A 27762-nucleotide genomic window follows, 5' to 3' on the forward strand; every position below is an offset into this window, starting at 1 on the left:
AATGGTGTTGGGAAAACTGGACAGCTACGTGTAAAAGAATGAAATTGGACCCCTTTCTCACACCATATACAAAAATAAACTCAAAATGGATTAAACCTAAATGTAAGACCTGAAACCATAAAAATCCTAGAAGAGAACACAGGCAATAATTTATCTAACATTAGCTGTAACCACATTTTTCTAGATATGTCTCCTGAGGCAAGGGAAATAAAAGAAAAAATAAACTATTGGGACTACATCAAAATAAAAAGTTTTTCTGCACAGCAAAAGAAAAAATCAACAAAACAAAAGGCAAATGAATAAATGAAAGTTTGCACAAAGTACAAAGGTAACTCAGACAATGGAAAATGATTATCCATGGTGAGTTGGGGAGGGAGGAGAAAATAGTAAAGGATGGCATATGTAGGGGATGGAAAAAAAGTTCAAAGGGAGAACATGAGCTAAAGCCTGGAGTCATGAAGCTGTGTGTATTTAGAAAACTTGCCAGTTCATTACTGTCAGAATGTAAAATATTTTGCAATGAGAGATTACAAGGCTAGAATGTAGGCAGACACTAAATTATAAAGAGTTCTGAAGAGTCAGATTTTATCCTGTGATAGGAAATCAGTGAAGACTTTTAAGTGAGGCTGAGGGAGATGATTAGGATTGCATTTTACAAGGACCACTGCAATATGGCAGATGGATTGGGGTGTGCAGAAATGGTGGCAGAGAGACCAGTTAAGATGTGATTACAACAGGGGTGCCTGGGTGGCTCAGTTGTTAAGCGTCTGCTTTCGGCTCAGGTCATGATCCCAGGGTGCTGGGATCGAGTCCCGCATCGGGCTCCCTGCTCCGCGGGAAGCCTGCTTCTCCTTCTCCTACTCCCCCTGCTTGTGTTCCCTCTCTCGCTGTGTCTCTGTCAAATAAATAAACAAAATCTTTAAAAAAAAAAAAAGAAAAAGATGTGATTACAACAGTCTATATGAGAGAAAATAAAAGATGAAGGCCTAAACTAAGGCAGTGAAAATCAGAATTGAGAACAGAGCTTCTCCCTCTCCCTCTGCCCCTCCCCCTGCTCATGCTCTCTCTCTCAAATAAAATCTGAAAAAAATAAAGGAGATCCTCCTCCAGCCCCCCATCCTGCCCCTGTTGCTTTCTAGCTAATCTTCCTAACTGATTTCCCCTGCAGCTTTACCAGAAGGTAAATAATTTCATTTACTTGTTCCTTATCTGATTTGCTTCACGAGAATATGAGCTCAACAGAACAGACTTACGCCAGTGTTACGTCCACCACCAAACGTTTAGTACCTAGAGCAGTAACTAACAAATAGCACATGCTCAAAACATTATTTGTTGAAAGAGTGAATGGAAGCCACGGTGAGAGAAAGCATGGTATTTGGGGGGGAACTTTAAAGGGTTGAGCATGGCTGGCTGGATATAAGTTTGTGATCAGAGTTGAGGCTGGAGAAGGAAAAAGCCATGACATTAGAGGGTCACATGCTGTGACAAGAAACTTGTATTTTATCCTGAATGCAATAGGAAGCCCTGAAAGATTTTAAGTAAGAGAGTGGCACTACTAGATTCGATTTTGTGGAAAATCACCCTGGAGGATATGATAAGTGGAAGGGAGAGGAGTTACAGTGCAGGCAGGCAGATTAGTCAGGAAGGCACCACAGTGATGTATGGAAGAAATAAAGGAGTATGAGGGTGTAAATTAACGTATAGGCAATGTGAATGAAGAGAGAATGTCGACTTCCAAATATGCCTCTTGGATAACTCATTTTTAAATAGGAACCTGTAGAAAATGCCTTCAAAGTTATTCTCACATTGCACTTGGGTTTTTTTTTCTTAATTAGGTTTAGTCTCCTCTTTATAGATAGGGAATTCTGTTCAGAGGGAAGTAAATGGATTTAGGAAGTGATTTCCACATATGGCCAGTTATTAGGATCACCTTGAGGATTTGTAAAATAATTTAAGGAGGGATGGAAAAGAATGAAGAGCTTGGTAGATATAATAATTCACAGACACCTGTGAGACATTCAAAGCAGGCTCTTGGGCATGGCAACTTAGAATCTGAGAAGTTTTTTGTTTTGTTTTGTTTAAAGTAAGCTCTACACCCAAGGTTGGCCTTGAACTCACAACTCCAAGATGAAGAATCACACACTTTACTGACTGAGCCAGCCAGGCACCCCTGTGAGGTCTAAACTAGATAAAGATTTTGGAATAAGGGCAAACAGAAGCCATATGCGTGAATTAGATCATCTACTGAGAAAGTAAAGGGAACCTAGAGCAGAATCTTGGTGAATGTTGACATTTAAGGGAAGGGAGAAACCAAGAAAGAAGACCAAGTAGGAGTGGCTAGAAGAGGGAAGAAGAAAATCACTGAGAAGAGAGTCCCAAGAGACTGGAGTCATCAAAGGTATCAAAGCCACGAAGACCTCTTCAGGCTAGGTTACGGATGTTCTGAAGATATTACCTAAACTTCAATGATTATCAAACTCCCTGGAGTAGCCTTCTTAAAATATACAGCATCAAAATTGCTGGGATGAGCCTATGACTCTGTATTTCTGAAAAGCCTCCTGGGTGATTCTGATATGTAGTTGGGTTTGAGAACCATTAATTTAGATGACTTGCCTAATCCAGTAACAGAGAAATTTATTTAAAAGCACTGGAAAGATACCCAAAAAAGAAAAATCTAGGCAGAATGTCAGAATACTTTTGATAGCTTATGTTATAATCTCTCCTTGGAAAGAACTAAGGTAAGTCCCTAACTTGCCACAGTTACGCATTTTAGAATGACGCCGCCATAAGAATAAAGTAATGTCCACAGTAGAGAATATGTCATTTTCAAATACTACTTAAAAATGTTAAAAGGTGGGGCGCCTGGGTGGCTCAGTTGGTTAAGCGACTGCCTTCGGCTCAGGTCATGATCCTGGAGTCCCTGGATCGAGTCCCACATCGGGCTCCCTGCTCAGCAGGGAGTCTGCTTCGCCCTCTGACCCTCCCCCCTCTCATGTGCTCTCTCCCTCTCATTCTCTCTCTCTCAAATAAATAAATAAAATCTTAAAAAAAAAAAAAATGTTAAAAGGTGGTAAAGAACATAAAGAGCTAGAATTAAATAATTTATTACAAAGAAGCTTTGCCCATAAATCTGTTTCATCAACATACATGACACTTCAGGATATTCATAACTGGAGTGAGGAAAACTTAAAATTATTGTGAAAAACAAGAATGAGATTCAGGTAACAACTTGTGATTCTGTGCCCTAAAGAAACCTTGTTCACAATAACAGGAATGTTGATTAAACAACTGACCAGAATAGCGAGTTCAAACTAAACCTTCCTTTCATTCCTGCAAATACAAGGAGGAAAAGAACTGTAACACGCTTACTTTACAAATCCTTCCGATCTCACAATTGGCCTGGGTGATTAATTAATCAAGAAAGTCTTTAATTGCTTTTTCTACTCCTAAGTAACTAAATATAAATCACCGATCAACAATGAATAAAGTAAAAGTGGAATTCTAATAATTCCATCCAATTCATTTTAACATATATTATTCTGAGAATCAAGTGTCCTTCTCCTCGCTAAGTAAATGAGATTTTCCTCTAAGGCACAAGTGCATTTTTCACAGATTCTGGAACTCGACTTGCATAGTAGTCATAATTGCGCAGCGTGGCAAGGACGCCTGCAGAGTTCATGTGCTTCACCTCCTTGTTATACTGAAGGGCATTTCCATGGATATCAGTTAGCTTGCCTACAGAAGAAACATCAATACAACATTAGCGGCTCGCCAGATGGTTATGTTTCTAGTTATTTTTAAATGCCTCTTACTTCCCCATGCTATAATATAATTCTGGATAAGATAGGAAAAATAATGAGCGACTGTAAAGGTTTAAGTTTTAATTCCCTTGAACTTAAACTATAGAACAATTTTGACTAACTGAAAGAGAAAATTATTTTTTCTCCCTGATTAAAATTAATTTCATTTGGCATTTTTAATTCATATTTCTTGGCATCAATTAATTTCCCTTTTCCTGAGGTGATTACTTTTCCTGTTGGTTCTACTCCATCACTACCATTCCCATTTTCAAAAGTGTTTTCTTCATTCTACCACTGAATATTAACTTTATTTAGTAAGAGTTTAAGTGAAATATGCTCATCAAATATAATTGTGTTACATTACAGTTTCATTTAGCATCCTAATGAAATGGGATTGTGATGAATTTAACTCTCTAGTCATGTAATATGCTGATGAGATATGATATGGCTAATATATTAGGAGAAAGGGTAGAACAAAAATCAAGTGCTTTGTTTAAGAGAAGTAAACTGTTGTCTTATGGAACTTGAAAAATCATCTTACTATGCATATATTCGTAATATTTTTTCAGTGAGATTCAAAAAAATTCTAACTCCATGATCTTAAGCACTAGTACTGAAACATTTACCAGTATTGGCTTAAATGAAACTAAGTGAGGTGAAGACAATGGTGATGAACATTTTACTTTTCAAGGAAAAAAAAAAAAAACCCTAGAAGCATTAAAGCCACAAATCAATAAGGGTTTAATTAAACCAACTATATGTAGCTTGAAATCCAAAAGATAAATAACTAAAGAAAATGAATTTGCCGAAAAATCGACGTTCTCACTTCTGAAATGCAGGGGTTGGACCAGCTAATCTCTAGGATTCCTTCGAACTTTTATATCCTCAGAACGTAGGTAAAGTAATACTGAAAGATTCTGTCGTAGCATAATATAAAAACTATAACACCTGTAATTCCCCAAAATAAAAGGGACTGACCTCCCACAGCATGTAAAATGACTTCTGGAGCACAAGTATCCCACTTCTTACATCCAGGACTCGCAAATACATACGCAGAGGCTTTGCCTTCAATCAGCTGAATAATCTGTAGGGTTGGAGATAATAATTATCCCCAGGCCATGAAAAGATTGAAGAATAAGAGAAATCACTTGCTTCTATCAAGTATATTTCATCCATTCCTCTGTCAGACTCAACTTAGGTGAAGGCTTTTAGCAGGTTGAAAGGACAAGAGTATTATGGAGAAATATACAGAATACTACAGAATATAGAATCATATAGTGACCTGAGGGGGGGGGGGAAGTGGTTAAATAAGCCACAAGGAGGAGATCGGAATAGTCTTCATAGTCCTACTTAGATAAAGTTTTCTTTTTATTATGTTGGTTTTTTTCTTACTGTAAAAGCAATATATGGTATATTGTAGAAAAATTGAAGATTTTTAATCTTGTAGATTATATAAAGGATAGAGGAACATCAAGTAGTGCACTAATGTATAAACTGCAGTAAGTCCTAACACATATGCAATGTTGACTAGGCTAACAAGTAGTTTCTTAAGTCTTTGGAGTCCTACTACATATTATTCTTTCTACTACTAAAATATTAATTTTTAAATTGTCATCTTAATAACTCCTATAATTCTCAAACAAAACTGAGGTCACTGATAGAAACTGCATGACTCTAAAAAGTAACCTGCTATCAGGCTTTCATGAGTCATTTACTTATTTTTTGGTTATACTCTGAAATAATCAGTACTGTAAAATTCAGACTTCAAATATTCAGATGAAGAGAGCAGACTGAAAGGAGGAGGAAAATCTCAGTGAATGCAATGTAACCAATTACTCTTTTTAGTACTCTTCAGAAACACCATCAAATGATTAAAACTTGCTGTAGACTTTTATATAAAAGGTTTTTCTTTCATTTAACAAATGTGTGTCAAGTCTTACTATGTACCAAGAACTATTTCGGGTATATTTTCTTAAGGGAAGAAGGACTGTGGCCTTCATTAGACTCTTCAAGAAGTCCTCAACATAAAAAAAGTTAGTAACTGCCCAACAAGGTCTTTTTATAGGAAAAAAGGTGGGGGATGTGTAGGATGGGGACTTTTTTCCTAAGGAGAATGATGTCCCTTGGGAATAAAAGACATAATGGGATTTTTGCGGTTATAAAAGTAAGGGCTAAGAGAAATCACGCCTGTCACTATTTATATTTAGTGAATACCAAGAATACATTTTTTACTTTGAAATGTTTTTGATTCCACCCCCCTGCAAAATACTGTTATTTTTAAACTCCCATTTTCATCCTCTTACCAGTAAATGCTTTTGGAAAATTTAAAAATAGTTGATTATTGCTTCCAAAGGGTAAGTAAAGAAAAATGAATTCCACTCAGTTCAGTAAGTATTTACTATTTGCCTTCCCCGGGCCGGGCATACAAGTGTGAAATGCACGTGCATCAGGGACTACAGCTGATCCAGTGTCACCAGGGTGTGAGTTGGGGGATGGCATGAGATAAGGCTGGGGTGTGTTCAAGAGCCAAAATATAGGGGAATTTACACCCATTCTCACAGGCTTTGATTTTGAATTGTTGTGCAGGGAGTTATCCAAGGATTTGGGGCAAGGAAGTGATATACAGTAAGTTTTGCATTTTTAACTGCTTTATGAGGACTGGGACTGAACAGACAGACCACTTGGAAGCTACTGGAAAGTCTGGGTGAGGGATGATGAATTGAAACCTATTAGGGTGGGGGCAGTTGAGATGGACAAGAGGAGATATCAGGAAGGAATTAAGAAGATACAGATAGGATATGAGGAAGGAAGGAGTCTAGGGTGACTTTCAGGAGTCTGGCGGGAGTAATTAGGAAAATGGTAGTGCCATTAAGCAGATAGGAAATAGGAGGAATGCATGTAGGGGCAGGAAGAAAAAAGGAAGAGATCCAATTGGGCATGCTGAATTTGAGATATCAGAAATATGTCATCATTATGATATCCAGGGGGCAATCAGATGAGAAGAGATCAGGGCTAGGGATGCAGATCCAACTGTGTTCCGTTTCACAATTTTCTCAGGAGGATGGAAGCCTAGGTGAAAGAATGGGGGAAGTATCCAGGAAGGGGAGGCAGGCCCATCCTTAGGGTCCGCAGAAGAAAGGTCTAGGAAGTAACCCAAGAGGGTCCTCGAGAATACGAGGCCTGGCAAGAGGCACAAGATCTTCTCCTAATGACTTCTATTAGCACAGAACGCTCTCAGATAAAAAGACTTGAACCATAACATTTTTAAAAAATTCAAATGTTGCTGAAATGTGCTTTCAATGGTCAATTACAACCTCTAATTCCTTCTCCCCAGCTCTTATTTCACATTTCGGGAAATGCAGATGTGTTCATACCTTATTTCCTGCTCCTCCCACTCGCAGCACGTCATCGGGGTTCATGGCCGTGACACAGTCAGTCACCAACTTGTTGTTATGGGAGCGGGTCGTTGTGATGATGTGTTTCCCAGCAGGCACCTCTTTCAGCTGAAACCCAAAGGCACCTAAGCCTAAAACTCCCCAGATCGTCCTCCCCAACACAGCATCTGGTCCTGCCTATGTAAGTGAGTGAAACAACAGCAAAGTTTGTAAGCATCTGGAGAAAAATGTCAGCCATACATAGAATATCACTTTAGGTTAGCACCATGATTTTTTTTTTTTTAAATAAAAATATGACAATGTAATGTAATAAGGAACAAGAACAATATCATCCACCACGAAATTTTCCTGAGATAATCAACTGAGTATTCTCTTGTTGTTTGGGTTAATAACTGGGTTTGAAAGCTACTGAAGGGAACTTATGGTTATTCCTTAAAGTCCTCAGGAAAGGAAACATCATATTCTGATTCCCGTCTCTCTCTGAATCAGCCACTGATCTCATTATTGTTTTTGAAAACAGCTGTTTGCAAAAGGTACTGAAGTCCCCAGGAAATGAAACACCATGTATTGATTACTACTTTTCACTATCCAAGGAACAAGGATCTTGTTACTATGGGAACAGATAATGGCAATAATGTATTTTGCTGCCATAGAGACGGCAACTGAATAGGGTGATACTGAAGAGTAGCCATGGATAACGGGGTCGGGGTGAAAGATTTTACTAACAATTGTGGTGGTAAAAGGGCAATGACAATGCAACCTTAGCATCTGTATTTTCCTTTGCAGCGTTCAAAGAATTTTCCAAAACATTGTTATAACTCTACAGTTCATATAGAAAAACATAACCTGATGCATAAAATGATTAACACAGAGTCATCGAAACACCATTATATTAATATAGTAAACATATATTGTAGACATACAGACATATATTTTACTGAATACTAAGCAAGTACCAGGCATCATACTAAATGCCTTACATGTATTATCTCATTTAATCCCCAAATAACTCCATGAAGTACGTATTATCATCTTTGTTTTCCAGATGAGAAAAATGAGATTTGGAGTCATTGAAGTAATCTGCCCAAGGACTCCAGGAGGATCATAACCAAACTGAGGCTCATCTGCAGTCAAAGCCAATATTCTTCATCACTAAACTATACTGCCCCATTTTCCTTGTTAAAATGCTTTCAAACCGGGGCGCCTGGGTGGCCGAGTGGGTTAAGCATCCGCCTACGGCTCAGGTCATGATCCCAGGGTGCTGGGATCGAGCCCCACATTGGGCTCCCTGCTCCGTGGGGAGTCTGCTTCTCCCACTGCTCCTCCTTCCCACTTTTGTGCATTCACTCTGACATGCTCTCTCTCGTAAAAATAAATAAATAAAATATTTTAAAAAATAAAATGCTTTCAAACACATCATCTTATTTGCCCACTAACAGTACCCTGGCTGCTGCAGTAGTGAAATATGCTTATGTTGCAGGTTGGATTTCCTGGAAAGCAGACTCTGACATAGGGAGGGTGTTTATTATGGAGTACCCTTAGGAGGGAGGGAAGCACAAGTGGGCAGAGGGAGACACAGAGCTTCATGCAGATCCACCAACAGTCTCAGCTGGCCCAATGGGGAGCTCTGAAGCTAGAATGGCCCTTCAGGGTTATAAAAATCAGAAGGAAATACCAGGCACTTATACTCGTGCAATGACAGTCACTGGAAATGGACTGCCTTGAGAAAGGGCACACCACGGGGCCCTGCAGCTCTTTACAGGTGAGGCAATCCTTGAAGAGGCAGACAGCTGAAGGCTGTCTGCTCACAGCTCGCCCTGCAATGCGGCAACAGAGGAACCAAAGAACAAGCACTGGGCATTCAACATATGTTCATGTGCTTCCCGTGTTCACCATCAAGTCTACACTACAGGACAGTCTTAGAACCTGAAAAGTACAGACAGGCTCTGGTGACCATCGGGCTTTCTCTTGATTGCTGAGATACAGGTCATGCTTTCAAGGAACCTATTTATTAATTCAGTTCTCCAGTTATTCTGAAAAGGAAAGGAAAGCATACTAAAGAGTGGACACAGGTATTCTGGTTCCTAAGATGTCATAGTCCCTCCGTAAGTGAGTATGTAGACAAAGAGGATGTGACCAGGGGATTTGGCACCATGGTGAGGGAAATGCAACCCTATAAGGCCGCCAGCCAGCCTTCTGCTGTGCTCCTCATCTCTCTGCCTCTCTCCTTCAGAGCACCACACCAACTTTCTCGGGGGTGATAAATGCTAACACTGTCATCTTATTTCATAATGGTTAATTACAATTCATAGTGGTTAAGAAGCTATCTCCAACATATAGACAGATTAGGTTTCCTTGCACTAAGCCACACTGTTTCTTTTAAGTGCCTACCAGCTTCAATATCTGTTAGAATACTAAAGTTTGAATCGTTAGAAGTCTTTCATCTGGCTCAAGAAAGCACTATAGAGTATTTGCTAAGGGTCTGGACCTGGGCTTCTTTCTTTCCTTTTTTTTTTTAAAGATTTTATTTATTCATTTATTCAGAGAGAGAGAAAGCGAGCAAGTGCAGGGGAGTGGCAGAGGGAGAGGGAGAGAAAGAATCCCAAGCAGACTCTGCACTGAGTGCAGAGCCGACTTGGGGCTCAATCTCAGGACCCCGAGATCATGACCTGAGCTGAAATCAAGAGTCAGACACTTAATCCACTGAGCCACCCAGGCACCCCTGGACCTGGGTTTCAATCTCCAGATCTGTCAATGACAAACTGAGTGGTCTGGCAGCAAGTTACTTGCCTCCGTTTCCTCTTCTTTAAAACAGGAACAAAGTTTCCTTAAAGGACTGTGGTGTGTATTAAATGAGATAATGCATGTGAATCCCTTGAGTCTGGCAGCACACAGTAGCTCATGACAAATTGTAGCTACTATTATTATACCGATGATTACTTAAAATTGAATCTCCAGCCTTGAATACCATCAACAGAACTGGGCAACTTTTCCACTTGTCGCAACAAATTTTAAGGCATAAAAGAGTAGAGGACGAGAGGAAAAAGAGAGTGCAGAGGAACTGTGGGCAAGGGAGAGGCAGCAATGGGAGAAGCAAACAGGAGGAAGTGAGCTGGGACATGGGATGGACAATGGCCACCCAGGGTACCACAAGTCACCTGCCTCTTTTCTACCTACTAGTGGGGCCAAAACCCTAGCTATTTTTCTCACCTTTGCTTCATTCCTGTGTTCCCTTAACTTCTGCTTTTCATTGTTCTGTGGAAAATGAATACGATGTTTCTAATCTCAGAAAGAAGTGATGGAAAGTATTAATAACCCCTAAGCACTGTGATCTGATGAAAAGTGCCATGCATTACAACATTATCTATGAGCTAAATGCTCCTCTTTTAAGTAATAGTATTAACTTACTTTAAAGTTTACATAAAAACCACAAACTTGTGTCTGCATATAATGCTATATAAATGTTAAAGTCATATTAAAAGAATTCACGACACTTAAGCAATTCAATATGGGAGACTTTCCTAATAATGCACTATTTTTGCTAAATGATTTCAAGAAGCACAGGATTATAAATAAAAAATTATAATCGTACACATGAAAAACAAATTTATCTTAGAAACAGAGATTAAGGGCGCCTGGGTGGCTCGGTCACTGGGCATCTGCCTTTGGCTCGGGTCATGATCCCAGGGTCCTGGGATCGAGCCCCGCATCGGGCTCCCTGCTCAGCGGGAAGCCTGCTTTTCCCTCTCCCACTCCCCCTGCTTGTGTTCCCTCTCTTGCTCTCTTTCTGTCAAATAAATAAATAAATAAATAAAATCTTTAAAAAAAAAAAAAAGAAAAGCAGAGATTAATCCTGCTCTTAACTCAAATTAGAAATTCAGTAGTAATAGTCCCCACTCTGGTTACTTTGATTCTCCAAAGTTCTATCAAGATCACACTAATGTAAATACCTCAAAAATTTTACTGCAACAATTTCCTTTAACATTTAATGCGATTTCATGGTATATTTCTGCTTTGGAATTACATTAGTCTCTTGCTTCTAAGGAAGACAGTTTGTTTGGAGTATAATAGAAAGTCAGAGCAGATTAGAGAGAGAAAATAATTAGAACTGAGTGCAAGAGCATATCCAGTTCTGTTATCAATGCTGACTGCAATTTAGGCGCTATGTAGTATTACCTGGAAGACAACATGGCTAGCATCTTTTCTTGGTTGAAATGGTTCATTTCTTCAATATGCTCCAAGAACCACCGGCAAATCAGGTGTCTCAATGACCAAGCTAATCAAGAACCATGTCAGTAATTCCCAAACTTCTGCATTTGAATCATGAGGCATACATAAAATATATATACATATATATACACATATAATACATACGGCGTGTCTGCGTACACACAGATACATACATATACATTCCTGGTATCAATGCCCTGAGAGGTTCTGATTCAACAGGTCTGGGGTACGATCTGGGAAGCTGTATTTTGTAGACCTCCCCAGTAATTGTACGGGCAATGAAGTGTAAACCACTGAGTTAGATAACATCAGGAATCATATAACACTCTACTTACTTATCTAATGAAATATTTTTGTATCATTTATAGTAATACCTGGTAGTTGTAATATGGCTGGTTAATAACTCCTGCTATGGCTTTTCCTTCATAAGCAATTCCAATAAGGACTGTCACATTGTCAAGAAGACCTGTGAAGAAGAAATGAGTATCAAGAAGATCAATGATATAACTTGCTCATATTATGACTTATCATCGGCACATCAATTGCTCCAAGCTATTTTTGGAATAAAGGTAAGAAATCTGTAATGATTCATCCACGATCAGTCCTACTTCTGACAAAATGCACAAATTATAAGAGATGGCTGGCCAGAGACAGAAGTAGGATCTTTGGCCACTTAACTGGATCGACAGACACTGGTTGAATAAGCCAGCCATGACTCTGCAGCCATTGCTAGATTCCTGGGCACCTCCACCACCTTCCATGTCACTGCTGCCTGCTGGATCACTCTCTACTCCAGGATTATTGTCTAGACCTGCACTGCAAGTCTCTAAGGTAAGGTTTCTCAAAGTGCAGTCTACGGATTATCAAGCAGCATCGGAATTAACTGGCATAATTTTTTTTAAAGTAGGCTCCACACCCAACATGGGGCTCAAACTCACGACCCTGAGATTGAGAGTTCCATGCTCTACTGACTGAGCCAACCAGGCGCCCCTGAACTGGCATAATGTTAGTATTGATTCTCAGGGTCCTTCCCAGAACCAGTGAATCAAAATCTCTGGAGGTGGGGGTCAAGAGCTAAACAATCTATCTGGGTGCTCTTATACATACTAGGCTGTCTAGAGCTTCCCTATTTCTTAATGGATTATAGTGATATTTTACTGCATACACATACATATACATACACGTGCATATATACTGTGTGACTGACTCATTACAGATATGTCTCACCCAAGTAGAGTTTTTTCTAATGATTACGAGAAATCTTATTTTTAAGTCATGAAGCTGAGAACCAATATAAGAAAACCTATGTAGATCTCGGTTTCGAAAATAAAACTCTAAGCTTATATATGCTCTGCTCCTAAAACCTAAAACTCTGGCTCTGAGCCTGGTCTTTTTACTTTAATGCTGCCAATTTTATTTTAATGTGTTGCTTTCTAATTTTTCTCATCTTAGGCAATTTCAGAAAGGAGAAATATTGTACCGTGTTCCCAAACTCATCTTTAAAGGTGAAGCTGTGAGTGAGAAAGCAGCTCACAGATGGCGAGGGCGGGGGGCGCGGGGGGGGGGGGGGGATCGGGGGAGGGGGAGAGCAAGGGAGGGGGTGGACCTGGCAGGGGAGGGCATGGTAGTAGAGCACAGCTGGGCTCTTCCTTGTTCTCTCCCCCAGTAGAGCTGGGGGTTCAGTGTAGTCCCTTTGGTAACCCTGGCGTTGTGTTAGTTATTCCCACCTGCAGGACATTAGAATCACGGCACTGGTAGAGGGTCACAGGGTGGTATTTAAAGGGACTGAATTTTCTCCCTCTCTGTCTTGACAATCGCTGATATACAATAATAGCGAGGATGAGCACAAATACAGCTTCAGGGCATAAACATAAAATATGATACTGGGTTGTCATGCAGCAGATGAAATATTAAGTGTTTCCAACTAAATATCATATACTAGACCTATTGCTATCAAAAACAAATACCAAAGAGATACCAACCTTCAGTATATTCCTTGGTACCATCCAGAGGATCAACCCAGACCACAAGCTAAAAAAAGGGAAATATCCAAATTAAGCATACGACATTTAAAAAATAGGTTTAAGTAGATTAAAAACACCTTTTTTTCATTTTTGAAGTTATATTTTGAATTGCTTAAGCTAATATCAGTTTTGTGATAGTAAAAAACCTTATTGTTTTGTAATCATGGGAAAAGTCCATTTAAATTAGAGAAAAGTCTGATCTAAGAATTTTAAATAGGAAATGCTTCACTCATCCATTTACTGTCACCTGAACACTAAACACAATGCTATGAACACACTGAGGTCTAGGTGGTGGTACAGGGAAAACTTTAAAGTGGCACCAAAAATGTTTTAAACAGTGTGTGGCTGCTACTCACTCTGACATATAAATGCTGATTTAAAAAAAAATAATGACAGTCTAATTTTAACTTAAGGACACCGTTTATATCCAGCCAAGAAAAATGAACGGTTTATAAATTGACAGTAGACAGAAAAAGAAATCCCTTCTACTTAGGACTTCAACATGATTCAGGATATGCAGACCCACCAGAATTACAATGCTAGGCATGAATCTGTGAATGAGGCTCACTTCTCCCAGAAGACACCACGTCTCACTGTCCTTGTGTCCTCCCTCCCTCAGAGCAAAGCACCTGACTCAGAGTAGGTACTGATGAATGTGTGTTAAATCAATCAAACCTCAACAACTAAAGAATTAGGATAGTTATCTGAAGCTACAGATTTATTTTTTTTTTTTTTTAAAGATTTTATTTATTTGACAGAGAGAGACACAGCGAGAGAGGGAACACAAGCAGGGGGAGTGGGAGAGGGAGAAGCAGGCTTCCCGCTGAGCAGGGAGCCTGATGAGGGGCTCGATCCCAGGACTCTGGGATCATGACCTGAGCCGAAGGCAGATGCTTAACGTCTGAGCCACCCAGGCGCCCCTGAAGCTACAGATTTAAACAACGTTATAAAGTAAGCGAGGTGAGTTTTATAGCCTTCCAAACATAAGGCAGCGACCTATCTCACTGCCTTCCAGCCTCAATTACCAACGAAAAGTTTTACGACCAAACCTACTAACAAATTAGGTGTTCTCCCTAGAAGTATTTTCAGTAATAGTTTTAGAGTAGAGAAGAAACCGATAGGATGAGGAACAGAACCCTAAATTAACAGGTCACACATTCCCATATGGTCGCCTGACACTTCTGTGCTGGCCCTGAAAGATTTCAAGTTCCTAGGGGCCCCTATTTTATGTCTACCAGCTTTTCAACCTTACAGGTAAATTTTATTTACTAGAGCACAAACATGAAGGCTAACAAAGACTTAAGTAATCATATGGCTCATACATCCTCTTCTTTAATAGCACTGTACTGGGATGGGCACGGCTGCTGCAGTATTTCCTCCCACTGACCATCTTCAATGAGCTCTTGGTCCACTTCTTCAAAAGGCAGATCCTAAAGCAAATAATGCTGATGGTTACTAAAGTTGTTTGGCATTCACAGAGCACCCTTTGTCTTAGTTACAGAAGAAATGCAACATCAGAGTTCACTAGGCCTTCCTGTTTCCCATTTATGTTAAGAGCTTAACCTGAGTCAAAAAATAAAGCACACTGACTAAAATTGCAAAAATGACCACACATGGTCCATCAAAGTTGACTACAAAAAAAAATTCCATCTTCATTATCCCGAACAGTTTTTCTAAAAAAATCTTAAGTGTTACAAACTTATTTAAATAAGTGGCTCTGCAGATGTCCATCGGCAGATGAATGGATAAAAAAGATGTAGTATATACATATAATGGAATATTACTCAGTCATCAAAAAGAATGAAATCTCCCCATTTGTAATGATGTGGATGGAACTAGAGGGTATTATGCAAAGCAAAATAAGTCAATCAGAGAAAGACACTTATCATATGATCTCACTGATATGTGGAATTTAAGAAACAAAACAGGATAATAGGGGAAGGGAGGGAAAAATAAAACAAGATGAAATCAGAGAGGGAGCAAACCATAAGAGACTCTTAATCATAGGAAACAACCTGAGGGTTGCTGGAGGGGAGGGAGTGGGGGGATGGGGTAACTGGGTGATGGACATTACGGAGGGTATGTGATGTAATGAACACAGGTTATTAATAAGACTGATGAATTACTGAACTCTACCTCTGAAATTAATAATATATTATATGTTAATTGAATTTAAATTAAAAAATAATCAAAAACAAAAACAAACAAACAAAAATTAAAAGAGTTCTGATTTCACTCTAGTTTCCATAAGGAACACTTAAATGGCTTTAAATGCCTAACCCGCCCTCAACAGGATTCAGTGTGTAATAATTCAAAATGAATTAATCATTAAAAACCTGTCTGTAAGCATAAGATTCCTGCCCCTTATTATCCTAAGCCCTTAATAAACACACTCTCAAAAATCAAAATAAATAAATAAATAAATAAATAAATAAGTGGTTCTGACATGAGAGACTTCTCTCTCAATTACATGAGATGTGAATTCCTTCACTTTCAGTGTTATAGTCTTTGGACAAGTGTGCAAGGAAGCCTAATTAAAAAAAAAAAAAAACCCAGAAACAACAAAATCCATTTTATTCCAAAGTTCTAGAACTCTGCCCATCTCATAGTTTGCATGCTGATTATTACAACAGGAACCCTATGTTCTGTGGTCAAGAATTGAGACATCTGCCTAGAAATGGACTAAAATATTTTATAATCAGACATTTCCTTCAAGTCCAAGGAATAGGCTAATTATTTTGGTGTTAAAACACCAGATGTAACACTTGAGATAGTAACAGTAATATGGAAGTCATTAAAGTGGCAATTATAAATCCATATGGTAAACAGCTCCCATTAAAAAAATAGTGCATCCCTGACAAGTCTTACCTCTTCCCCTATGATTGTGAGCTTGGGGAATTTCCGTGCCAATGAAGAGCATATGCTCATTTGTGCCAATCGGTCAGCTTTGGTCTGCAGGTCTGTTGCACAGGTCTGCAACAAAGAATGTAAATTTTAGCAGAACTAATCTGAAATCAGTTGTTCTCTGATTCCTAATGCATGAGTGTCTATGTCATTTAAGTTGCACTGTCTGTTTTTAGATTCGTGGAACTTAACACCAAATGAGTCAACTAGTTTCCTGGCTTGGTTTATCTCATGGGATTTATAGTGGTTAAAGTTTGGAAAGGAGCTTTCTAGGTAATAGATTATTAGAACACTTTCTCCCCCATTTGAGAAATCCCCTTCATAAGATCTCTAGATCAATCTTTTGCTTAAAAAGATGAAGAGATAGGAAATTCATAACTTTTCAAGGCAGTCAAAGCTAAAAACTATTTTTAATTGTTTGAAAGGTATTCCCAATTTGGATCCTTCTATAACTTCTACTCACTAGTCTTCTACTAATCTACTTAACATATACTTTCCTAATAATTCAACAGGTCCTCAGGATGATAGAAAGAATTCCTATTTCTAAAATATAAAAACTATGAAAATGAACAGCAATAACATTTGATATATAGCATTCTCACTCAATCCCTACGTCAGATAGTCATTCCAGTAAAAGACAGTGGAAAATCTTGCAAATGACAGTCACAACCTCTTTTGTTAGTCTGCTTTCACAGAATTATGACATGCTGCAATTTATATACGCCTGGTTAGGTAGAGTTACAGAATGTATTACTTTTAGTAGTAAAAATTTTATAATACTTTTTAATGAAACAAGGAACGATCATGAAAATCAAAGACTTTTATGTTACGCTGAAGTCTGCTAGTTACCTACATGCAAAGTACTAGTCTGCTGGAATTTAGGGCCACAAAGACAGAGATTTTTGTTTTATTTCCTAAAGAATTGTGTCTGGCACACCACAGGTACTCTAGAAATACCTGCTGAAACTTCTTAAAAGAATTGTTAAATCTGAAGATGACTTCTGTGTCAATCAAGTCTAGAGACTACTCTCCAGAGAGAAGCAGACACATTGACAGCCATTACGTATATGAGGAAAGCTATCCCAATTCTTTTCTTGTCCAGACATAGCGCCAGACTGAAACTGAATCTCTGAATCCTTTATGTGACAAATTTAATTCTGCCCTGCCTCTTTTAAAATGAGGTGTCAACAAAGTGCCTGACCAATAGAGAGGACAGGGAGATTGTTACCTTTTTTATTATCTATTAGCTAGAAGTGCCTGATACAGAGGACAGGGTGATAATTACCTTTTTTATAATCTATTACCTAGAAGTGCCTGACCATACAGAGGACAGGGAGATCGTTACCTTTTTCATTATCTATTACCTAGAAGTGCCTGACCATACAGAGGACAGGGAGATCGTTACCTTTTTCATTATCTATTACCTAGAAGTGCCTGACCATACAGAGGACAGGGAGATCGTTACCTTTTTCATTATCTATTACCTAGAAGTGCCTGACCATACAGAGGACAGGGAGATCGTTACCTTTTTCATTATCTATTACCTAGAAGTGCCTGACCATACAGAGGACAGGGAGATCGTTACCTTTTTCTTTATCTATTACCTAGAAGTGCCTGACCATACAGAGGACTGGGAGATCTTTACCTTTTTCATTATCTATTACCTAGAAGTGCCTGACCATACAGAGGACAGGGAGATCGTTACCTTTTTCATTATCTATTACCTAGAAGTGCCTGACCATACAGAGGACAGGGAGATCGTTACCTTTTTCATTATCTATTACCTAGAAGTGCCTGACCACACAGAGGACAGGGAGATCGTTACCTTTTTTATTATCTATTACCTAGAAGTGCCTGACCATACAGAGGACTGGGAGATCTTTACCTTTTTCATTATCTATTACCTAGAAGTGCCTGATCATACAGAGGACAGGGAGATCTTTACCTTTTTCATTATCTATTACCTAGAAGTGCCTGACCACACAGAGGACAGGGAGATCGTTACCTTTTTCATTATCTATTACCTAGAAGTGCCTGACCATACAGAGGACAGGGAGATCGTTACCTTTTTCTTTATCTATTACCTAGAAGTGCCTGACCATACAGAGGACAGGGAGATCGTTACCTTTTTCATTATCTATTACCTAGAAGTGCCTGACCATACAGAGGACTGGGAGATCGTTACCTTTTTCATTATCTATTACCTAGAAGTGCCTGACCATACAGAGGACAGGGAGATCGTTACCTTTTTCATTATCTATTACCTAGAAGTGCCTGACCATACAGAGGACTGGGAGATCTTTACCTTTTTCATTATCTATTACCTAGAAGTGCCTGACCACACAGAGGACAGGGAGATCGTTACCTTTTTCATTATCTATTACCTAGAAGTGCCTGACCATACAGAGGACAGGGAGATCGTTACCTTTTTCATTATCTATTACCTAGAAGTGCCTGACCATACAGAGGACTGGGAGATCTTTACCTTTTTCATTATCTATTACCTAGAAGTGCCTGACCATACAGAGGACAGGGAGATCGTTACCTTTTTCATTATCTATTACCTAGAAGTGCCTGACCACACAGAGGACAGGGAGATCGTTACCTTTTTTATAGTCTATTACCTAGAAGTGCCTGACCATACAGAGGACAGGGAGATCGTTACCTTTTTCATTATCTATTACCTAGAAGTGCCTGACCATACAGAGGACTGGGAGATCTTTACCTTTTTCATTATCTATTACCTAGAAGTGCCTGACCATACAGAGGACTGGGAGATCTTTACCTTTTTCATTATCTATTACCTAGAAGTGCCTGACCATACAGAGGACAGGGAGATCGTTACCTTTTTCATTATCTATTACCTAGAAGTGCCTGACCACACAGAGGACAGGGTGATCATTACCTTTTTTATCATCTATTACCTAGAAGTATGTGACAGGTACAGAGGACAGGGAGATTATTGCCAGTACAAAGGACAGGGAGATTATTACTACAAGTGTCTGACCAATACAGAGGACAGGGAGATTATTACTGTTTTTCCATTACCCCTTAGCTATAGGCTCCTGTTGGAGCACTCTGTCAGCTTCAGAGGGGTATTGATAAATTAATAGATTGACCAGTTCCTTCTTCTGGGTCCAATTACAAGAGTTGATGACCAGCTATCCTCCAAGCCAGGGAAAGCCAAATCCTAGAGTCCCACTGCTTAAAGCAGTTCATCTCAAAAATGGTGCATAAGAGGGGCGCCTGGGTGGCTCAGTCGTTAGGCATCTGCCTTCGGCTCAGGTCATGATCCCAGGGTCCGGGATCAAGCCCCACATCAGGATCCCTGCTCAGCGGGAAGCCTGCTTCTCCCTCTCCCACTCCCCCTGCTTGTGCTCCCTCTCTCGCTGTGTCTCTGTCAAATAAATAAATAAAAAATCTTTAAAAAAAAAAAAAGGCCATAAGATTAGTAGCCTTCTGAAAGTCGCTGAATTACATTGTTGGTTTATCACTGAGCACGTACGTTGTCAACTAAAACCTCTTTTTTAAACAAATATAAATCAGATTTACTTCTTATAACTTGAACACAAATATTTTGGGAACTTATAATTATTCCTGATATAATATCCTGTTGGATTTGGCCCTCTTTTCTTAGTGTTTGTAACTTTTTGAGCACTTTTTCTGTGATCCAATATATTAACTACTGTTTCCAGGTTCATTTTATTGATAAATTTGATAAGTATGATCTCTATATCCTCCCGTTCCACAACATTTTTGAGACGATACATTCAATGAATTTTTAAAACTGTATTTAAGTTAAAGGTTAAAGAGAAAAGGACAGAGTTGGAAGCAGAGTCCTATGATCTGTCATCAATGATCTTTTCTTGGTTGATGTGAATCGTGAATTAAAATGTTTGGGTAACATTGTTCATCCACTTATGAATATACCTAACAGTGGTTCAAGATGGGGGATGGGAGGGGTGCCTGGGTGGCTCAGTTGGTTAAGCAACTGCCTTCGGCTCAGGTCATGATCCTGGAGTCCCGGGATCGAGTCCCGCGTCGGGCTCCCTGCTCAGCAGGGAGTCTGCTTCTCTCTCTGACCCTCCCCCCTCTCATGCTCTCTCTCTCTCTATCTCATTCTCTCTCTCAAATAAATAAATAAAATCTTAAAAAAAAAAAAAGATGGGGGATGGGAGATGTCATGTCCATATTTATCAATAGCTTGAATTTTTTTTTGACAATGAAAAATGAAAATTTTTTTTCTGAAATCAAGATATATTGTATCTACTTCCTATACTATTAAGCCCATAAATATATCAAAATTAGAAATGAGTTTTACTTAACTTGTTCTTGTGATTTTCATTCTATTTTTTTTAAGTTTTATTTATTTAAGTAATGTCTACACCCAGTGTGGGGCTTGAACTCATGACCCTGAGATCAAGAGTTGGTGCTCTTCTGAGTCAGCCAGGCACACCCCCTGATTTTTATTCTTATTTTTTTTTCTAGTTGGGGGAGGCGGGGGTAGGGGCAAAGGGAGAGGGAGAGAATCCGAAGCAGGCTCCACACCCAGCGCAGAGCCTGATGCGGGACTCGATCTCACGACCCTGAGGTCATGATCTGAGCTGAAATCAAGAGTCGGATGCTTAACTGACTAAACCACCCAGGCACCCCTATTCTTAATTTTTAAAAGCACTTACGTTAAATGTCCTATAATTAGCTCATCTGAACTTATTACTAAGTTGTTTTTTACTCATTTTTGGTCCTCATTTTTTTCTGCTGACAGCCTTAGATAGATGCCTGACTTAACTACAACTCTATTTATAAACCATTATAATGTTAATAGTTAATTATACCCTGTAATTTTCTCACTTGGGCAAAATTATAATACAATCTTCTTTAAATGTTATGATAAAAAGTCAATATATGGAAACTTACATTTAAAAATTGCAACGTGAAATGATAACCAAATTGTGTAGAATAAATTATATTTTAAACTAGAACACATGCGTAGTAGGATTTTCTTTTAAGAATCAACTATCACTAGGGACACCTGGCTGGCTCAGTCAGTAGAACATGCATGCAACTCCTGATTTCACCATTGTGAGCTCAAGCCCCATGCTGGGTGTAGAGCTTACCCAAAAAACAAAAACGAAAAGAATCAACTATCATGATAAACTATCTTTCTGATAATTTACCTAAGTTTTTTTTTTTTTTTTACCTAAGTTTTTAATTATCATTCTAGGGGGAAAATAAAACAACAACCTTGTCTTGTGTTTCTTTCCCATGAAGAAGAGAAAAGTTTAAAGCTCTGACTATAAGGAATACTTATTTATATGCCAGATTTTACCAACATGTCAAGTTCACGAAGGACTCAATGACCTGTAAGAGACTACTTTAGGATATGCAGCTTGGTTATGGTGCTCTGGGGCTGGACAGCAGTCAGAAGGCCTAACCATAAAAGTTTTGGTTGCAGGAAGTCTGGAATCATTTTCAAAGCAGAAATGGAGCCTATTTGTACTAAGGGTCTAGCAATGTCCATAGGTGAGACATTAATTATTTCAACTATTGAAGTGTGTCCAGATTATTATATCCTTAGGTAAAACGTGAAGGAACAAAAATAAAGTTGGTATGAAATGAGATGAGACTTTCAGTACCTTCTCCACAATACCCAGGTCTCCTTCAGCAATAACACGTCTGACTATGGTTCCTGCCTTTTGAGCAATAGAATATGCTGAGGCTACAAGCCTCATCAACACGGTGTGACTGGAAGCCATGATAAGCCCTAAGGGGAAATTAAGAGAAACATTGTTACTTTCAAAGCCAACTACTGGTTTCAGTCACTTGAATTCAATTCAACACATATTTACTGAGTAACTGTATAGATCCTTTAATAAACTTTTGCTAAGAGACTTGGAAAAACCTCCATTTCAGCATTAACTCTCTCAATAAATTTTATAGTATTCATTCTTTCTGCAGATGCGACATTTTGAAGCACGGGGAAAACTGGCGCAGGCCTATGAGCACATGAAAAGGTTTTATGTATGAGGTATACGTGTATATGTGCAAAGGCTGTGGAAATTCCATCAGGGGCTAAAAATGTAAGATATAACATCTGCCATGGATGAGCTAGTGTTTTGGCGGATTGGGGGTAAAATATTGTAACCTGAAGTCTGTAACATAAAACTGGTAAGAGCCAAGAGAGGTATGAATAACATAAGGGATGGGGGTGTATGTACAGAGTAATTAAAAAAAGGAGGGGTTGCATGGGATTACAATTAGTTTCTAAAAACCAATGAATGTTCCATTAGAGATTAAATAAAATTTAATCTGCTGGCTATTTACTACCATCATCATCAGTTGCCAAATAAAGAGAATACGCAACACACCTAATTGGGGTGAAGACCAATCATCTGGACAAGTAATGAGTGTCAGAATAGCCCCTGGCCCAGTGGAAAATATGGGAAAAAGAGCCTTCAGCATAAAGTATATTCCTCTTTGAAAATACAAATTCAAACCCTGCAATTTTAGTGACTGTTCCGAGGCTGGGATGTACCACCCAAACTCCCTTCAGGGCTGAAGAACATTTCCCCAGCTGCTTGGAGTGCCACGAACAGATGGCTTTTAGCTGCCACCTTTCTTTGGGAATTTATCTGCTGAGAAGAGTCACTGCACCTGCAATGGGTCAACAGATGGGATGGGTTTAAAGGCCACTCCACACTCCAACAGGGCTGCCACCCCAACTCTTCTGGGTCACCGTAGCTTCCGAATGCCCAGCTCGGTTGGCTGACTGAGGCCTTCGCTGAGACTGCATCGCGCCCAACTCGCCACTCCCCAAGGCATCACTACCTTCTTCACACTTCCCACAAGTGATCCCAAGAACACTCCCTAACAAACCTCTTGGACTTTTTCTCTGTCTCAGAGTGCTCACAGGGAACCAACTGATGACAAAAACTCTCAGCCCTCCAATTGAATCTGGTCAGCATTATTTCAACTCAACAAAGGAACACAATACAGAACAGAAGGGACATTACGAACCTCAATTCAGCAAGTCATCATTCTACCGCCAATTTCTTTTTTTTTCCTACTGCCAATTTCTGACTGCATATTTGATCTGATGTGCCTTTTAAGCTCTTTACATCTTTTTTCTCTCATCCGAATTCTAGTCACAGGGATTATGAACATTAATTGAGACAATAAACAAGTGAAGTGTTTGAAACCCTTCAGAAGGAGAATTGAATTGTGGCCAGTAGTTGTCCGGAATTAAGATGAAAATAAAATGAATTCTTATGTACTTAAATTCTCTTTATCTTATTACATCATAATCCGGCTAGATTCATTTTATTGGCAGGCTAGGTAAAAAAACTGCTTATGAAAATTACTAACACTCAAATAGAAAACAGGAGAAATAATTGAGCAAACATTCTGTTGACCTTACCTCTACTTCCTTATTATCCTTGATCAGCTACATATCTGATTTATTCCACAGTGGAAAAGGTAGTCTTCAGGCAACTAATCATGTACTACCCAAATGCCTTAACTACTGAGGATATTTTAGTATGTGTTGGAATGCTCATTCAGTCCCCAAGTTATATAAAATGTCCTTGGTGAAAGGCAGATCATTTTCCCTCACTGTATGGTAGTGTTGTACCTTTTCACAGACATCACTTATATTTGAGCCAATTAAGCAATCATTCCAGGCTTGTCAGGCTTCGTATATGACTAAACCACTTTCTTTTATGTTTGCCACATCCACAGTATTTTCTTATAAAGACAACCTTTTAGGCTTGTTCTACTACATTCCTCATAAAATGCGTACTATATGAACTGCCATTTAAAGCTAACACCAGTTTCATAAGAATGTAACAGGTTTGAGGTAAAGCACAACAGTGATTTTTAAAGAGGTCCCGCAAATCACTTTTAGCTGGCAAATAAAATATTCCTACCAATTTCTCTGAAATACTTCGGTCCAAACATACTTAGTAATGAAATATTATCATCCCCTTGTCTAATATTTTTCTTACATATTTTTTCAACAAATGAATACAATTTTGGCCCTTAATAAAGAAAATGAATCTAATCATATTATCAAAACACACCTGGAAAAGAGGTTCCTGTTAGCCTTTTTAATTGTGCCCCCTCCCAGAACCCAAGTGAGAATCACCTTGTTGACGGTACTGATGGGGAACCCGTGAGGCCGCCGCCGCCGCCGCCGCCACCAAAGAGCCACCTGCAAGTTGCTAACTTCCGTTTAGCAGCTCAGGTTATATACATGTACTTCCTTCTCTACCAGGTTTACATCTTCTGGGTCCTAAAGCACCGCCCTCTGAGAACACAGCTTCCTGACAGCTTACTCAAAAACAGGATAAGGCAGCCAAAGTCACAGGCACGGGAGCCAACCGCCAGCGATCAAACCCTGGCTCTGGTATATGTTAGCCATGTGAACTTGGGAAAGCCACTTAAATTCTCTGTGCCTCAATCTGTAAAATGGAGCTAATAATAGTATCTATAGCATGGGGTTGTTGTAATTATTAAATGAGCAATGCAAGTAAAGGACTTGTAACAGTCCCTGGCACAAGGTAAGCACTAAATCACACTGGCTAACCATTACTGTGATATCTGTCCTCATTACTGGCTGTCCTGCAGAGGCAGCAGGGTAGTGTTCCGGGCAAAAAAATTCCTATGGGCTTCTGCAACTTTATTTTGACCCTGAGGATGTAATATGATAACCAATACAACCCAGAATCACATTACAGATTCTTTTTCATAACATTCAGAGCTTGAGGCTTAAAGTAGTACGAGAAAAGATTGTATGCCACTTACGGCTATCAACCTAACATCCCATCCTTTAAGAAATCTTTACAGTAGCCAATAGGGCTAGTTCTGAAGGATTAAAAACAGGAATCAAATGATCCATTTCCTTTGACAGCCTGGGAAAGGTAATTTGAATTCAATATAAAGATGGTGAGCACATGAGGATTAGGATCTAAAAAGGAATGATGTGGGTGCCTGGGTGGCTCAGTCAGTTAAGTGTCTGCCTTTGGCTCAGGTCATGATCCCAGGGTCCTGGGATCGAGCCCCACATTGGGCTTCCTGCTCAGAGGGAGCCTGCTTCTCCCTCTCCCTCTCCCTGACCCTGTTTGTTCTCTGTCTCTTTCTCAGACTCTCTCTCAAATGAATAAATAAAATCTTTTAAAAATGAATGACTGAGTTCCCAGTCAAAATACAAAGATTATATCTTTTGAAACCTAATCAAGTGATGCTAAGGTTCAAGGTCATCTGGAAAAATAAAAATATGAGCATAACAGAGCAAATTCTGAAAAAGAACAATGAGCCAAGATACTCTCCTTACCAGTTATCAAAATATGATATAAAACTATAGTAATTATACAGTTTAGTCCTGGGCAGAATTAATCCCAGAAGTAGATCCAAATACACTAAGGTGGTATTTCAAATCACAAGGGAAAGTTAATTGTGCAAAAATGGTGGGAACAGTTGCCAATCTTTTTAAAAAAATGTTGGAAACTTTTTGCATTCTTTGTATCAATTACATCCCAGATCAATGCATGATTTTAGAAGTAAAGAAAGAAACCATAAAAGCATGAGAACAAAACTGTGTGAAATATTTTGTAGATCTGGTAAAGGACTTTTAAACATGAGAAAAACTAAGAATCTATAAAAGAATATATTGACAGATTTGACTGAATAAAAATTAAGATATCTATGTAATCAAATTACCACAAGCAAAGCAGATGACTGACAAAATGAGAAAAAAAATTTGTATCATGTACTAGACATCTGAGTTAATTTTGGTTATGTAAAGGGTTTTTACATTAATATGTTAAAGATGAATAATCTAGTAGAAAAATGAGCAAAGGACACAAATAGGTTATTCGTATTAAAAGAAAAACAATGGCCATTAATTACATGAAATGCTCAACTTCATTAATTATGAAAGAAATGCAAATTAAAACAGCAAAAGATGATTGTTCATGTGTAAGACTGGCATAGATAAAAACGCCCAGTGTTGGCTAGCCTGTGAGGGAACATCCTCCTGGGCACTGTGAGCAAGGATGCAAAGTGGCTAAAACCTCTTAGGATGATTTTGAAAAGCTTACTGAAAGTAAAATGTACACATCTTTGGAACTAGCAATTATATTTTCAGGGAAACCTGAATAAAGCAAGCAAGCCTACAAGTATGTAGGAGAGATAGTAGGAAGAATGTGTGCTATTTGAACGAAATTTAATTTCAGACATAAGGCAGTCTCTAAATTTGAGCGCACTAACGAACCCACTGTCTAGGTTTGCCTTGTTAATTCTACAATAAATAGCAATGAAAAGACCCTGGAGGACGAAAATAAACGCACCGATCAACAATTAAATTGCTGACACTCAAGAATCCAGGTCCGAAATTGGAATATCTAGAGAGTCAATCTGACTCATGCAAACTTTTTTCTTTTTTAAACATAAATCCCTGTAATCTCCTTGTATCTGTGCAAAGGGGTGGAGTTAGGGGACCAATAAATGAGTCAGATCTGCCCAAGGTCTTGCCCTGACTCGCAGGGTAGAAACTTACTGTGACAAGCCTGGAACAAAGCTAGACGAAAGACACTTGAAGGGTAACAACAACAACAGAAAGCTATCATGCAACAGGTCTCTCGTTGGGTCCAGTACCTGGCCGCCTTCCCGTCAATAGGTCGAACGTTGGTGGATGTAGGACAAACCCACCGCAGCTACTGAGCATGCGGAAAATTCAGCGCAGGCGCAGAACAGCTACTCCCACGACTGCCGGGGACTCCCGACCCGCCAGAAAACTCCATTTCTCCGTGTTTTCCCCTGAACTCTCCGGCCGTGTGTGTCGCCTACTGTAATCGGGAGAGGTGTGCCTACTTTTAAAAGATTCATTGTGGTTTCAGGGGTCTTCCAGTCCACTTTGTACACTCTTAAAATGTTTATTGGACTAGTAATATCGCACTGCGGTGGTCAGCGAGGGTCTACCCTGGAATCCCAGGGGTCCGTGGACTGGCTTCAGGAGGTCCACGACCCCTCCGCCTCCGCTCCCAGGAGCTAAACGGTTTTATGCAGAATTGTCACTAGTGCTTACTTTTTTTTTTTTTTTTTTAAGATTTTATTTATTTATTTGACAGAGATAGAGAGAGGGAACACAAGCAGGGGGAGTGGGAGAAGCAGGCTTCCCACGGAGCAGGGAGCCCCATGCGGGGCTGGAGCCCAGGATCCTGGGATCATGACCTGAGCCGAAGGCACGTAAAGACTGAGCCACCCAGGCGCCCCCTGCTTATGAGATTCTTAAAAGGGTCTGTGACCCTTTCATATGCTTGCCAGTAAGTCCTGGGAAATACTCTCTTTTCCTGACCAGATAATGATTTGTTACGTTAATGATTTGGGGATTGGGTGGTGGTGGTTTGGTTT

At 39.3% G+C, this 27762-nt stretch overlaps 1 protein-coding gene across 4 annotated transcripts; it reads right to left on the reverse strand.

Moving 5' to 3' along the window:
* Window positions 1-3088: 3088 nt before the first annotated feature.
* BPNT1 (3'(2'), 5'-bisphosphate nucleotidase 1) lies at window positions 3089-27121 on the reverse strand. 4 transcript variants are annotated; one of them, XM_078078376.1, is made up of 10 exons: window positions 27007-27121; window positions 21990-22117; window positions 16318-16422; window positions 14772-14879; window positions 13408-13456; window positions 11800-11891; window positions 10406-10450; window positions 7175-7372; window positions 4779-4884; window positions 3089-3735 (listed from the first exon to the last, which is right to left on the reverse strand). In XM_078078376.1, exons 1-10 carry the CDS (start codon window positions 27074-27076, stop codon window positions 3587-3589), a joined length of 1050 nt encoding a protein of 349 aa, XP_077934502.1. In that variant the 5' UTR covers window positions 27077-27121; the 3' UTR covers window positions 3089-3586. The 4 variants fall into 4 exon arrangements, with proteins under 4 accessions (XP_077934502.1, XP_077934503.1, XP_077934501.1 ...); XM_078078377.1 differs by having other exon boundaries at window positions 26909-27041; XM_078078375.1 differs by lacking the exon at window positions 27007-27121 and adding an exon at window positions 24497-24562.
* Between the last annotated feature and the right edge of the window lie 641 nt (window positions 27122-27762).

This window comes from Halichoerus grypus, chromosome 7, assembly GCF_964656455.1.
Source record: "Halichoerus grypus chromosome 7, mHalGry1.hap1.1, whole genome shotgun sequence".
NCBI lineage: Eukaryota > Metazoa > Chordata > Mammalia > Carnivora > Phocidae > Halichoerus > Halichoerus grypus.